At 43.8% G+C, this 15,433-nt stretch overlaps 1 protein-coding gene across 1 annotated transcript in view; it reads right to left on the reverse strand.

Moving 5' to 3' along the window:
- Positions 1 to 389: 389 nt before the first annotated feature.
- Positions 390 to 15,433, reverse strand: part of NCAPD3 (non-SMC condensin II complex subunit D3) — a gene marked incomplete at both ends in the record, with an annotated part of 83,718 nt that continues 68,674 nt past the window's right edge. The window contains 12 exon segments of the mRNA XM_080719783.1: positions 390 to 498; positions 585 to 645; positions 737 to 811; positions 4,662 to 4,739; positions 6,222 to 6,361; positions 6,582 to 6,748; positions 7,355 to 7,403; positions 7,405 to 7,535; positions 9,299 to 9,409; positions 12,529 to 12,728; positions 12,977 to 13,110; positions 13,864 to 14,001. Of these exon segments, the coding sequence (XP_080575909.1) occupies positions 390 to 498; positions 585 to 645; positions 737 to 811; positions 4,662 to 4,739; positions 6,222 to 6,361; positions 6,582 to 6,748; positions 7,355 to 7,403; positions 7,405 to 7,535; positions 9,299 to 9,409; positions 12,529 to 12,728; positions 12,977 to 13,110; positions 13,864 to 14,001 (1,393 nt within the window).

Below are 15,433 nucleotides of genomic sequence, written 5' to 3' on the forward strand. Positions count from 1 at the left end.
ATCTTAAGGACAAATACATCCTTTTTCTAATAGGAAAGATCTAATTTCATTCTTAAGTACTTCATGTCAAATTAAGACACATGCCAATAAAAACCCTATTCTAAAAATAGAAAAATTCTACTGAATGGAAGACAGCTGCGTTTAGGTTTAACCTTTATTACTTCATTTTATAAAGCTGTACACTTTTAGAAATCTTCAATTATAAATAATAGAAAAAATATTACAGTCAAAATTCTGTCATTGGATATGGGAAAATACATACTATAAGGAATATAGACAAGCTAACAGAAGCTTGATTTATATAAAAGAAAGCTCAAGGTTTTTAAGTTGTGTTCCTTAAAGAGAGCAAGACAATGTTCCCTCAGGCTCTTGCCCTCTGAGATGCAGTTTCAGTTAGCTGTCTTCAGGGGGACCTTTCGGAGGGACCTCCGACTGGGGGCCGGGTTGTCTTTATTTCTGGCTGGTGACTTAACATTCCACTGCTGCGGCTGTGGAGGCCTGAGGAAAGATACAAACCAGTCAGTCATAAAAGAAAAAACTATGACAAAACATCTCCTTCAAGAGGAACTCATTAGTAAACTTACGATTTATCAGGAAGTGATAAACATAGAATGTCATTTCCTTGACTCTGGGCTTCAGTTTTCTCTGAAAGGGAGTAAAACACAAATTCAGTGTTCCCAGAGATGCAAAGGCAACTTGGCATATCAGACAAGAAGGAAGGAAAATGGTAACTTGCCTTTGGCTGAAAAAGAAGCCTGAGGTGTCCCTATGTAACTGACCCCTGCTCCGAATGTGACGTCACTGATGGACTCTGGGGAAGAAGAAATAGCACTGTTAATGAAAAGCTGGTAAGACACAGGCATCAAATACAGTCACTTGGGTGAGTCAGCTAGAGTCCTGCTCAGGCTCCACACACAGCTCCTACCCAACTGAGCTATGGCCACCAGACATGCAGGCCTCAATCTAACCTTCTCCCAGGTCTTGATAGTGCTAACGCTCCTTCCTCCTGGAAGTTCTCCTTCAGTCTCTCCTTACTTCCTTTCTGTGGCCATAGCCCTTCAGGCTGCTCTGCGGCCCCCAATTCTTCACTGTGCATGTCTCTGGCTTCTCACCCACCTAGCATCTTCAAGGACTGTCCATGTGCCAAGGACTCCTACCTCTACTCAGAGCCCCTCCAGCCCTCATTCCACACTTCCTATTGTACGTCACCTGGATTCCTCTGCTCTTCCTCCTTGACAGATTCCTTCTGTGTTCCTAGCCAACAAATAGTCCATCCAAGCTAGAAATATCAGGCATCGTTAACTGCTCTGCCACAAGAATCAGTAACTAAGTACTGATTCCAGCTTCCAGGTTTCCCAACCCTTACCCGTCCTGTCTCCCTCACTCCTCGCCCTTATTTTCCCAGTACTTCCCCGACTTTCCTTACTAGCCACCCCTTCCAGTCCACCCTCAGGAGGCAGGAAAGCACAGTGCCTAGGAACATGGACGGAAGCAAACTAGATTTGCATCCTGGCTTTCTATCTCTACTCATATGAACTATACTAAGAAGCTCAAGTCTCTTCATCTCTGAAATGGGGATTAAAAATGTACTCACCCCATTGGGGCTTATCAGGACTCAATGAGATTTATGTAAGGTGCTTAACAGTATCTGATATAAGGTAATTACTGAAGGAATGTTAGTATTATCTCCAATGTCACTGCAGTCAAGCTTAATTAAAGATCTGATAGTTACTACTGGGATTACAAGCATGTACCACCAAGCCTGGCTTTGTAGTCTTCTTATGAGTGTAAATGGTACTATTTTAGTTTATGGGTTTTTTTGTTTTACAGTGCTGGGGATTGAACCCAGGGCCTCACATATCTTAGGAAAGTGCTCTGCCACTGAGCTATATCCCTAGCCCTTTTTATTTGTAAGACAGGGTCTTGCTAAGCTGTCCATGCAGGCCTTGAACTTAAAGGTCCTCCTGCCTCAGCCTCCCAAGTAACTGGGATTACACGTATGTGCCACCATGCCCGGCCTACCTATGTTCTAAAACCCACTGCAGTGCTCTGGACCTGAGAGCTACTCAAGCTTTGTTAATGGACAAAGGTAGAGAACACTACCTTCACTGCTGCCATTAAAAAGCTCAGGGCTGTTCCATTTCTGTGAGTTTTCCTAGCTCTCGCACCTGGAATTCTCCCTCCTTATATAACACATGACTTTGTCTATTCGGAAGCCTGTGTCCTTGTGTGCATTCCATGCAATAAGTCTCCCACCTTTACAAAAGCATCTACACAGTGGTTCTCATACCCCCAGTGCACTCTGTCTTAGGTCAAAAGGCAGAAATGTCTTTGCTACGTGAACTATAGTAGTAAGAGGGACTTATTACCACCCCTCCCTCCACACACATTTTAAGTTAAAATTCAAGCTCTGAAGACAGTTCCTCTGCACTGAGTAGAATCAACCTGTGCTGAATACCAACAGTGGGCTTGAACAGTTGAGCTGGGCGGCCTTCTTCCTACCAGTCCTGAAGAGCTTAGACAACTTCCTCACAGCCACCTGTCCGAAACTTCAGTCACCCCAAGAATCTATATAAATCAGGCTGAAAACAGCACTGAGTGCTCTTAAGTCCTCTGATGATCCTCCCAAGAAGAGGAGCTAATAGGAGGCCCTCTCAAGGATTTCTTACTGGCTCAGACTTGAGAGATGGACAAAAGTTGCATCACCAGAAACACTGCACTTGACTTCCTGGAGAAGCGCTCTCCTGATCCGGTGACAGCTGAGTCTCATTTTCAGTGCAGAGATAAGTCCATACATGCAAATTAAGGTGGCATTAATACACTATGCCAGGTTTCCCTGCTGGGGAACACATGCTGCCAGGAAACCAAATGAAGACTCGAATCAGGCTCATGTGATGAGCAAAACTGAAACGAGATGTTTCTTCAGCATATGGTATCTAATTGCCAAAATAGAAGCACTTGGTGCTCCTGAGCCAGGAACACAGAACATACAGAAAACTTCTCTTTGTAAGAGGCTGGCTCTTTTACATCTATAATATTACACCTGTCCATATACAGGAAGCCGAAATTATCCACTGCCTTTCAAGACAAAAAAAGTCAGAGTCAGAATCAGCTGTCTGAGAAGTGGGGTGGGAATCCTGTTTGTTTATTGATCTCCCTTAAAAGCAGGCCCTGGACAGCACAGCACTGCAGGTCAACAGAACCAGCAAGCAAGCAGCAAGGACCCAGGAGGTGGTCAGTGAGTGAATTGGCGGAAGGTGTGACTGATGCTGGCTGCTCCATTATCATGGAGCACATCCTAGACTACTCTCATCTCATGATGTCGGGTCAGAATTGGGAGAGATGGGCTGGAGAGGGGACAGAGGATGGGCTCAGAGGCCTGATCTCAGTCACTCAACAGATCTTTGCGTGACACCTACCATGTGCCAGGCTCTGTGGTTGGCCCTGGAGGCAGTGAGGAGTAAAACAGCAAAACCCAGCAAGGACGGACAGAGAGTGGCCACAGAAGTGGTGGGCCCAGTGGCAAAGGTTGGAGGGTCAAGGGAGGCACCAGTCCAGCCTGAAGAGCCCAGGAAGGGGTGCTCTGCATGTGGTATGGGAAGGTCCAACTCAGGGAAGAGTGGCTTGACATCGGTTATGATGAGGGACATGCAGGGCACACCAGGGAGTATAGGAATAGTACATATTTTGGACAGTAACAATTTCTTCATACTACAGGTTGAGAATCACTCATCTGAAAACTGGAAACCTGAAATGTGAATTTTTTTGATGGAAAAACACAACAAGCAGGAAATTCCCTACCTGACCTCATGTGATAGGTCAAAGTCAAATAGCAGGTACATTAAAAATAGTGGATGCACCTACTTTCAGGCTACGTGTATAAGGTGTATGAGGCATAAATAAAATTTCTGTTTTGACTTGGGTCCCATTCTCAAGATACTTCGTTGTGTGTGTGTGTGTGTGTGTGTGTGTGTGTGTGCGCGCGTGCGCGCGCGTGCGTGCACGCACGCACATGCTCCAAAATCTAAAAATATAGGAACACTTCTAGTTCCAAGCCTTTTGGAAAAGGGATCCTTAACCTGCAAAGTAATTTTCTTACAGCCTTCTAACTTGCCTCTGTTTTGAAATGAAAAGAACAGACATTAGGAAAGAGGCTGGTGGGGAGTGAGAAGGCATGGCTGGGGTGCAGTCCTCAACACACTGCTGCCTGGCCTTCTGGAGCCCAGAATACAAAGGAACCCGTCAGGGCCGTCCCCGACCTCTCCCCAGGGTGAACCAGCTCTGCAACATCAAGTACCCTTGGCCAGGCAGGGAGGTGGTGAGAGGGCTGCCAAGGCCAGCCACCTGGCCTGGCTGTGCCTCAGTTTCACATCTGTCACACAAGGGGCACTCACAGGTTATAGGGAGGGTCAACTGAGTCAATGCAGGTAAAAGCACTGGGAAGAATCTGACATTCAGTCGATGCTCACTAAACGGAGCAAGCATGACTACTGTGAAACGCTGTCAGAATAATGTGCCTCGGTGAGGCTGAGTGTCAAGGGAGACTGTCCAATTACAAGAACGACCTTGCAACAGAAGGAGTTTTACCACAACTCTAGCAAATACATAATGACTGCTGGGGAGAGCTAAGGGAAGCCTGTTTATTCAAACTGGCTACTTACTGTCAGGGGTGCTGATTGCTCGTTTAGTTACACGGTCGATAGCTCCATTAGACTCTCGCTCCAAGCTGTAGGAAGATGCTATGATAGAAGGAAATACCATATTTGTTTAAAAAAAACAAACCAACCAACCCAGTGAGCCAGGCGTATGTTTGTAATCCCAGCATTCAGGAGGCTGAGACAGGAAGATTGTGGTTCGAAGGCAGCCTCAGCCACTACTTAGTGAGGCTCTTTGTAATTCAATGAGACCCTGTTTCAAAATAAAGAATAAAAATGGGCTGGAGGTGTAGCTCAGAGGCCAAATGCCCCTGGGTTCCATCCGCAGAACGGCAAAAGTAAAAATACCCCAAACAAACAAACAAACAAAAAAAAACAATGATCAAAGAACAAGCAAATATATATGATAAAGTTATGATCCTTGACATTTAAAGCGTAAATTCTGAAAGAACTACAAACAAATGATAAACATGAGAAAAATAATCTATCCTCACTAGGATTCAAAGAAATGAAAATTAAAACTGGTTTTGGTCTGTAAAACTCACCAAAGACAATGGAAAATAATAAAACCAGTGTTTCTAGGCAGGAAAAGAAAGCATGCACTATATGGCATGAATTATGGACAGTCTGACACTACTAATGGTTTTGAAATAGTAATGGTCTACACTGGGAATAATCCACACTGTTTATATCAATAAACTGAAAAACACCCACACCTTCAAGAATAGGGTAGTAACAAAAAGTTTTTGGTACTCCCATAAGAAAGAATCCTATAAAGCCACTGGGAAAAAGTTTTGAAAGTTCATGAAAAAAATTTTTCCTACATATTATAATTGTGTGTAGAGAAGCAGGCTTTAAAACAATGGACACTAATGTCACAAATTTATAAATAAATCATGTATGAGGAGCAGAAAAAAATACCTCATTGCTATGGGCAAGGTCCCCCCGCCTTTTTTTTTGGTGGTATTGGGGTTCCTGGAAGCCCTTCTACCTCCAGGCTACACTCCCAGACCTATTTTATATTTCATTTGGAAATGTTCTCACTAAGTTGCTGAGAGCCTCAATAAGTAGCTGAGGGTGGCTTCGAACCTGTGCAATCCTCCTGTCTCAGCCTCCCAAGTCCTGGGATTACAAATGTGCACCACCATGCCCAGCCTATGGGTGAGTTTTATATTTCATTTTTTATTTTTTTGGTGGTATTGGGGTTCCTGGAAGCCCTTCTACGTCCGGGCTACACTCCCAGACCTATTTTTATACTTTTATTTGGAAACAGGGTCTCTTAACCCAGCGCTGCTGGCTTCGAACCTGCGCGATCCTCCTGTTTCTGCCTCCCAAGTGCGGGGATTACAAGTGTGAGCCACCACGCCCGGCTTATATTTCATTTTATTTTGCAAATCTTTTAACATAAACATGCATTGTTTTCTTTCCTACAATTAATATTAGCATTATTTGTTAATTTAATATTATTTGTTTCAAAGACACTAGAAACCATATTAAAAGAGTGAGCAACAGACATATTCTGTATTCTGTTTTTCAAGCTGCAGACTCTCATTATGTTTGGCTTACCATGACTGTCAGGGTTGTCGGGGCTTCCAGAATTTAAAGTGAAAGCCACCACTCCTAAGCTCCGACTGTGATGTCTGCTCTTGGACTCCACAGCTTTCTTGACAGAGTTCAGGATTGCGATAGTGCTGAGAGACATGGGCCTACGGAAGACAACAGGCCCCAGATGCTGCGCCGGATAGATCTCTGGGAAGACAGCACTGAAATGCTGTGATTCCCCCATGTCTTTTCAGATATATTTCACCCTCTCTCCACCCACAAGGGAGTGGGGGGAGGCTCCCTCGGCTGAAGCCTGGTAGGCAGACAAGATGCCTCTGAGAATTTGTGAGGCTCAGTCTGTCACTGCCACGGCAGGCTCCCTACCTGGCACTGGGCATTAGCATCTTTAGAGGTGCTGTTTCTGATGAGAGAGGCAAAGCTGGTGTGTGGCCAGTGCTGGGGCCAGGTGTTGAAGGCCGGCTTGCTGTCAGGGGCACAGTGGCATTTTCCTGGCCAACGGGAGCTGGCATTACTTCTGAGCCTTGTCCAGCCTGTTAGGGAAGACGAATGGAATCTTCGCATGCTGTGAACACATCCATATGTAATCTATTTTAAAACCTATCAGCCCTGGGCAAGTACAAGTTTCCCTTCAAAACAGAGAAGTATTAGCAAATTGCCATAAATAGATGTGTGGCATTAAAGAAAAGAAAAAAAGGAGTAAGTTTGTTCTCATCACTTTCTAGTATAGCAGATCTGTCTGCCTGGATTCCTCAGGCAGCAGGAACACAGTGCTTTTAATGGGAGCAGCAGCTAAACCCAGACACGCCCCCCAGGGACAATATGTTCTCAAGTGGGATGGTTGTGAGAAAGAGTGCAACAGGCCCAGGGACCGCAGGTCAAAGAGTCAGCAAGATCAATACCCTCTACCAGCTTGCCTCCTGGGTGCTCGTACATTTCTTCCCAATATGACTGTGACTTTCCAGGCAAGATCCTATGAAGGTATGTCCATCACACTTAACAAAGGGACACAGTATCAACGAACAAGCAAGATGGCCAGCCGAGAAGTCCAACTCCTGAATTACGTGTGGATTTTGCGGAACTCTGGGAAAACTGGGGTTCTGGAAAGCCAGTTGGCCTGAGGCGGGCCTCCTACCTACCTGCACAGCTTGCGCCTTTTCACCACCTAAAGCCACCCTATTCACACTTGTGTCTCACCAGCTCTTGCTCCTGGGCCAGCTGTTCGTTGTACTTTTTCATGTCGTACTCGAGTTCTGAGGCCAATTGTTTGTCAACTGAGAAGAAATCCTTGATTTCATCTCGGTAATACTGCATCACCTCCTAAAACAGACCCAGACACACGCTTCAGTATTTTCTTGAATAAAGAAATGTTTTCCAACACAATGTAATCAATAATAACAACAGTTAGACTTGTATTACTGAGAGCAGACTCTTTCTCCTACATTAACACAGGTTTTAACATAATTGCACATTCTAAGAAAACACCACGGTACTTCTACTGACCACACAAGCAGGAGACCATAATGTGAGGTACTAACTAATCATTCTGATCTCTTGAGAAGCTTCCTGTCTACCTGCTAAGTAACAGGCCATCAACCCAGGTTCCTGATGAAACAAAGATGTGGCCCCGGCTCAGGCAGGCCGTTGCAGCAAGAGACAGTAAGGCTCCAATCCTGTTTTTGTATATTCTGAAGATTTTACAGAAAACTCCATCATATCTGGGTAAAAATACTTAGATATTAAAGAGGGCTGCTAGGAACAAGGCCTCTTGGCTAAGACAAAGGAACCTTTTCACTTAAGGATATTTAGGAAAGAAAAAAGATATACTATAGCTCCAACTAGGAGGAAAACCCTAGGGAAGAGAAGATGCCTCCATTCTCCAGCTTCCACACAAGGAGTTTCCTTCCACAGTGCAGAGTAACTGTTGCTTCCAAGATGGCAACCCTGCAGAGGCCTCTGGCATGTGCTCGGAAACAGGAAAAAGAGTCATTTTTCTTAAGTGATTAAGGACTTTATTTAGGATCTAAGCTCTTCCCTGTACCCTCTGGTAGGGCAATACAATTAAAAGAATAATTGAAAGATCTCATATTTTCTGTACAGTGAGCTTATCTTTTATATCTTAACTTCTCTAGCATAAAAAAGCCTTTTGAGCTGGGCATGGCGGTACATGCTTGTAATCCCAGTACTTGGGAGGAGGATCTTGAGACTGGAGTACTTGAGACTGGAGGATCATGTAGGTTCAAAGCCAGCCGCAGCTACTTAGTGAGGCTCTCAGCAACTTAGTGAGACCCTGTTTCCAAATAAAATATGAAATAGGTCTGGGAGTATAGCCCAGAGGTAGAAAGTCCCTGGGTTCCACCCCCAATACCACAAAATAAATAAATATATAAATAAATAAATAAATAAATAAATAAATAAAAATAAGCCTTTTGAAAAATTGTATTCAGTGTAATTTTGTTGTGGACTTTTTAAGAAAAAAATTTTTGAGAAAGAAAAATACATTATTGTAATAAATTAAAAGTTAAGGAATTCTTGCATTTATTTCGATGTGGTTTTGTCAGAAAGGTCTGAGGCCTTATTTAAGTCTGCCAAGCCTCAAAGTAAATACACCCTGGCTTTGTTCAGAGGGGTCCTTCGCCTGGAGCCCCTCTTCACCAGCAGCAACTCCAGCCCAGGGATTGTGACCTCTTCCCAGCAAGGCAGGCTGCCACAGGCAGCGACTTCCCACACATCCCTCATCAAGATGAACCCAGATGACAACTGTGTTCCTGATCCCAGAAGAAAGTCAGTCTTCAAAACTGAATCTAATCCCATCAAAGACAGATATGCTCAGCACAGCAAGTCAGCCTTTCACAAACCCAACGGAACAAGAAAGGAAGGAACAACCTCAGTGGCACCTTCGGTCAAACCCCCATCCTTGCCATGAAGTCACAAGCCTTCATGGCAGGCATATTTCTAAGTAGACCAGTGTAACGGTGATGTTGTCGCACTCTGAGTATCATTACAGTCCTTCTACACTGGCAGAAGACCGTCATCAATGAACGAGGGGTCAGTGGAGAACCACAAAAGTCAAGCTCATTTACCCTGAGATAGTTCATAAGTTCCCGCAAAGCTGGGATCTTATTTTTTTCCAACACGGTCTTTAGGGAGATGATAATTGGAATAATATTTTCTACGAAATTCCTCTTCTGAACCTGCAGTAACACAAAGAAAGGTGTGCTTTAGGCGCATGAACTTCTGAAAAGCAGAAAGACAAAAACTTTTCCTCGATTTTGTTCTTTAAGTATGGCTAATCTAACATACTAAAAAAAATTATTTTTAGCTGCGTGTGGTGGTGCACACTTATAATCCCCGTGCGTGGGAAAGTGGGAGGCTGAGACAGGAGGATCACAGGTTCATGGCCAGCCTCAGCAGCTTAGTGAGGGCACTCCCCCCTCCCCCGCAATTTAGTGAGACGCTGCTGTTTCCAAATAAAGAATAAAGCCGGGCGTGGTGGCGTACGCTTGTAATCCCCGCGCTTGGGAGACGGAGACAGGAGGATCGCACAGGTTCGAAGTCAGCTACCCTGTCTTAAGAGATGCTGTTTCCAAATAAAAAAGTATAAAAATATGCGTGGGAGTGTAGCCTGGAGGTAGAAGGGTTTCCAGGAACCCAAGTACCACCAAAAAAAAAAAAAAAATTGGACTGATGATTGATAGAGAACCTAAGATGTATATAATGCCCCTGAATAGTTCAATCCCCAGTACTGCAAATATATATATATATAATATATATGTATGTATGTATTTCTGAGTATGAAGCTAGGAATGTATAGGACTCATAGCTTTTCTTCTGGAGATTTTGCTAAGCATTACTTCAAATACTCAGGTCTGTAAAGTAGGATGTAGATAAATACTACTTATATTTTTATTTATTTATTTTTTTGCTTGTCTGGTGATGGAACCCAGGGGGGCATTCAAACTCTGAGCTACATACACCCCCTCCCCCTTTTTTTATTCTTTATTTTAAAACAGGGTCTCACTAAGTTGTGGAGGGCCTCACTAAATAGCTAAGGCTCACCGTGAACGGCGATCCTCCTGTCTCAACCTCCCAAATGCTGGGATTACAAGCATGCACCACCATGCCCGGCTCTACTTATATGTTTAAATGAAAAAGAAAAAAGAAAAATATGCTGAATAACTTGACAAAAACTCCATATTTCCACACAATCCCTCAATGGACTGCTGGCTCTGGCTTCACGTTATTCTTCCATTTAACATCCTCCCCCTTGGATTAAAAATTACCTCACTCTGACTATCCCAGAGACATTTTATATTCCTGTCATTGAAAATGACAATGGTCTAAACATGGCTAAGCATGAAGATGGCCAGGCGAGTATGTGCCTTTTTGGTATACATTTTGAAAAGTACTAGTTGTTTGTATAGTACTCGATTTAGTAAATGATTGGTAACTAAAAACTTGGCAATAAATCTCTTAGAATTAAAAGTAATTCATTATAGTAGGCCATATATGTAAGATTTATCCTTCTGAACCTTAAAGGTACTCTTTTTCCTTTCCATTTAAAATCACTAGTATGTTTCTTGTTTACAAACCACTCATTTCTAAAAAGTCTCATCAGAGTCCCTGAAACAGAAGGGAAGTAGGTAGAAAAGTAACAATTTAATAACAGATATGAATCTGAGCAGATGGTAAGTTTAGCAATAGTCTTAAAAAGTAGCCAGATGCACTCTCTCAAGTATTATCAAGTACCTATTCTGCCCCAGATACAAAACTGATCCCTGTGGACCCAGAAATGTAAGCAAGAATTCCTGTACTTGAGTTGCTTGTAGACCACTGCGTGTATGTTGTGATAAATGGCAGTAAGCAGGAAGTAGCAGGGAGTTAAGGAATTAATGTATGGAACAGGGACACCTAAAAGGGAAGTGGGTAGACAGGATGTGCATTGGAGGCTTCTCTGAAAGATGACTCTCAGGATGTGTGGGGATTAGGAGGGTAAGGGAAGGTAGCACAGAGTTTGTGCTGCAGAAAAAAAAAAGCAGTGTCAAAGGCATGAAGCAGAAGAGCACATCCATCTAGGTCAGAGAGATCAGAGGTGAGGAGGGAGGCAAGGGCTGGAGCAGGGACAGGCACACTAAGTTCTATATGTCTTAAAGGAAAATTAGAGGTTTATTTGAAAGATGATGGGAAGTCATCAACATAGCTTTTAAAGATACCATTAAGTGAAATATAGTGAGACAAACAATAAATTTACCCATTTAAGAGATCAGTTCCATGACCTTTGACAAAAGTATGTACTAAGTAACCAATACCACAAGTTATCCATAATCCAATACCCCGAAAAGTTTCCCATTGCCCCTCACAGACAATCTGCCTCCGGACTGTTTTAAGCCAGGAAATAAAATGATCACATTTGTACTTAAATTGCTCTAGCTGTAGGGTAGGGTATACTTGTGATAGAATCTAGAGGCAGGAAGGGTCCTAAGGAAACTACTGTAAAATGGTTTAGGTTTTAGAAAAGACAAACCTAGGGGATATGCAGGAGAGTTGGAGCTGCAAGATTAAAGCAGCAGGATCTCACAGCAAACTGGACGTGATCAAACTCTATTCTTTGGGGTCAACTGCCTTCAGGGGTCAGGCGGGAAATACAAATTGGTCATCCTAGCTAGGTATAAGACTACTAGGCTTTTCCCCGAACTCAGTCAAACAAAACACAGGCCTGGCACGCCAGTCTCGGCCCTGCCTTCTGCTGTAGCACCTTGTTCCCTTTCGGATTATTTGGTAATCAATGGTTCCCTTCTCCACAGCACACCAAGAGAAGGTAGAGACAAAAAGCAGAAAGAAGCCGGGTGTGGTGGCGCATGCTTGTAATCCCAGTATTTGGGAGGCTGAGACAGGAGGATCCAGGTTCGTGGACAGCCTCAGCTACTACTTAGGCCCTTTGCAACTCAGTGAGACCTTGTTTCAAAATAAAGAATAAAAAATAGGGCTGGGGGTGTAGCTCAGAGGTAGAATACCCCTTGGTTCCATCCCCAGTACCGTGGGGGAAAAAAAAAAAAAAAAAAAAAGCAGAAAGAGATGACTAGCTTAGTTGTGACAGAGTAAGTGTGAGATGCTGTGGCATATTTAGGCTGCGAATGCAATTAAGTTCAGGCTTACAAGAGGTTAGAACTAGAAACACACTTGAGGATCACCAGCACCTGGGCTAGAGTCAGAGCCACTGGTAAGAATGACGCCAGGACCCCAGGCACACCACCAAGGCCAGTGGGAGGCACAGAGGCACCAGCAGGCCCGCCGAGGGAGGAATGATACGCACCTGAGAGATGAGCTTTTTCTGGGCTTCCTGCATGACTACATTTGCCAAGGCCATGTCATCTTCTTCCATGAGGAGATCCTTATCTGGTTTAGCTCTCATTGCCAAGAGCTTGATCTCCTTTGAGCTGAGGACCTCAAATGTATCTGAGAGTAACTCACTGGCTTCCATGTCCAAGGGTAGGACGCCATCGGCAAAGCAGGCTAAGAAAGAGTGCAGGAGATCAGCTTCTGAGAAACACGTTAGCCCCAGAGAGGAAGGGTAATTTGCAGAACTGGGGGCCCTCTGGGGCTGTGAGGGGGTCTGCGTGGGATACAGCTGAGAGGGAAGGAGGATAAAAAGATGGGTCTTCCTGCAGTGTTGTTTCCTCCTGCTGCAGGCCTGCTGCTTCATTATCAACACAGCATTTCATTTTTAAACACACATTTCACCCCGAGCACACCATGCCTACCCAAAATACTAAGGCAGATTTTGGAAGTGATATTAAATCTCTGCTCATCTGTGAAGTGCTCTAGAAGAAACTTGTAGATCCTCATTCGCTGCTCCTTGTTTGTCTTTCCCTTCAGTGAAAACAGGCGCTTCTCTCTGTGACAGAACAGGACAATTTTTATGGCATCATGTGGCCATGGGTGACCAGGATTCAATATAACATGTTTTTTTTTGTACTGGGGGTCGAACCCAGAAGCATTCAACCTTTGAGATATGCCCGCAACCCTATTTTTAAATTTTAATTTGAAACAGGATCCCGTTAGGTTGATGAGAGTCTCACTTCTTGCTGAGGCTGTCCTCAAACCTATGATCCCTCTATCCCAGTCTCCCAAGTACTAAGACTACAGGAGTGTACCACCAAGCCCAGCTTAATACAGCTTTTTTTTGAGGCACTGGGGATGGAACCCAGGGACATTCTACCTCCAAGCTATACCCCCAGCCCTATTTTTATTCTTTATTTTGAAACAGTCTCACTGAGTTGCAGGGCCTCACTAAGTAGCTGAGGCTGGCCTCAAGCCTAGGTCCTCCTGTCTCAGCCTCCCAATGCTGAGATACAAGTGTGCGCCACCACGCGTGGCTTTAATACAGCATTTTAACAGCATCCTAAAAACTGTGTGCCAAAGGTTTGAGGACCATGACGAGATTCCAGTGTCATCACAGAAGCATTTCCCTTAGGACTATTCTTGCAACTGAATTTTCTTAGTCATCTGACAAGGAAAGCAACAACCACTACAGCAAAGAAGCGGGTCGGGGTCTGTGTCCAAAGTGTGTGTTCAAAATAGCCAAACATCTCCTGAGACTCACCGACCCTTACTGAGACAAGGAGACCACTGTGGCTGCTTCACTGACCTCTCTGACTGAGGGAATTTGTTATACTTCTCGTGCTTCTCGTAGTTGTTGAAGTGGAAGATGCATTCAATGAAGTGCTGGAAGAATATGACAGGGGTCCTCTTCAGCAGCAAGTGAGCCAGGCAAAACTCCCCGAGGCTGCAAAGAAGAGGGCACAAAGGAAGGAGATCCATTTGCAACCTGCAGGCCACCTCTACACATACACAAAGACCTTGGCAAAACAGAATAAAAAAGTAAAGAGCAGTAAAAGAGATTCTAAATCTCTCCCATAAACATCAATCAAAAGCATGGCAAAAATCCCACCTATTTATCTATACCTGCTCAATGTTTCCTTTTGAATCTGAGGTCATTGTAAAGGCTTTCTCTACTAGGCTTTCTTTCAAAATTTTAACAAGGAGTTACCGTCCAGCTACATTTAAACAGGGTAAAAACAACCAACCTTCCCCAAATTGCTCCTTCAGCAAAGAAGGCTGATGCAATGACAACGATGACCTGAAAATAAACGCCTGGCCTTCGCCCCCAACCTCATTACCCACAGTAATGAACAGAACCAATTTTAATAAGCAAAACTTTTTTTCAAGAATGGGGATTAGTAATAAGAGCTTCACATCTGGCTTAGCAGGGCAAATATCCTCTGCAGAATAACTGACGCTCACTGAGCTTTGGAATCACCATCAGGCCCCAGCACTCTTGTCCCACCTGGCAGAGGCTTTGATCATACGTGTACAGTGCTTCCCCCTGGACAGGTGCCACTAGGACCTCCCCAAAATGAAGGGCAAAATTCCAATGGTTTCCAAAGCCAAATATAAGTAACAAAAGCCAAATGTCACCTATAGGCTGCTCAACCATTTCTCATGTACCCAGGCAGTACATGAGAGAACGTGAGGAACTGCATTTGCCAGGGCCAACCTGAGGGTCGCAGGGCTTGCTATGGCCATTACTCTCGGAGACAACGTTTTAGTTTCCTTTCAGAGCTCAGATACAATTCCTACCCATACAGGAGCACCAGTCACCTCTCCACTGGAGAGGAACAGTGACAAGGACAATTCAGATGACTTGCATTTGGCTTTGCAAAGCATTAGGACTTTGCAGGAGATGTACCTTCCCCTATTGGTGTTCCTTAGGCTTAGACTCAAATACATCTGTATTCATAGCACTCACATCAACTAAAAGTTAGAGAAAGTGGTTCAGAAATCACAATGGAAATAAATTCCACTGTAAAGAGTCATACTTTAACTTTTCACCTAGAAAAAAGGCAGCAGCCTGATTTACAAATATGAAAATAAAACAAATACAACTCTATTTAATAAAGAGAATTCTCTGAGGAGAAGACAATTAGGGCCAGACAGAAGCATCAGTTTGATCTAAGAGTAGTCAGTATATTCTTCACAAACTCTGATGTTTAGGAACCCAGGTTTGAAAGGAAAAAAGGTCACATCAGATGAAATTCTTCTAAACAGAGTTGCTACAAATGATCAGAGTGGAGGAAACCATTAGATAAACAAAAAACATCCCCCAAAGAAAAAATGCATAACATATAAGACTAATCTTTCTCCTATACCTACTGGGA

Source organism: Muscardinus avellanarius (genome assembly GCF_963383645.1).
Source record: "Muscardinus avellanarius genome assembly, chromosome: 1".
Classification (NCBI taxonomy): Eukaryota; Metazoa; Chordata; class Mammalia; order Rodentia; family Gliridae; genus Muscardinus; species Muscardinus avellanarius.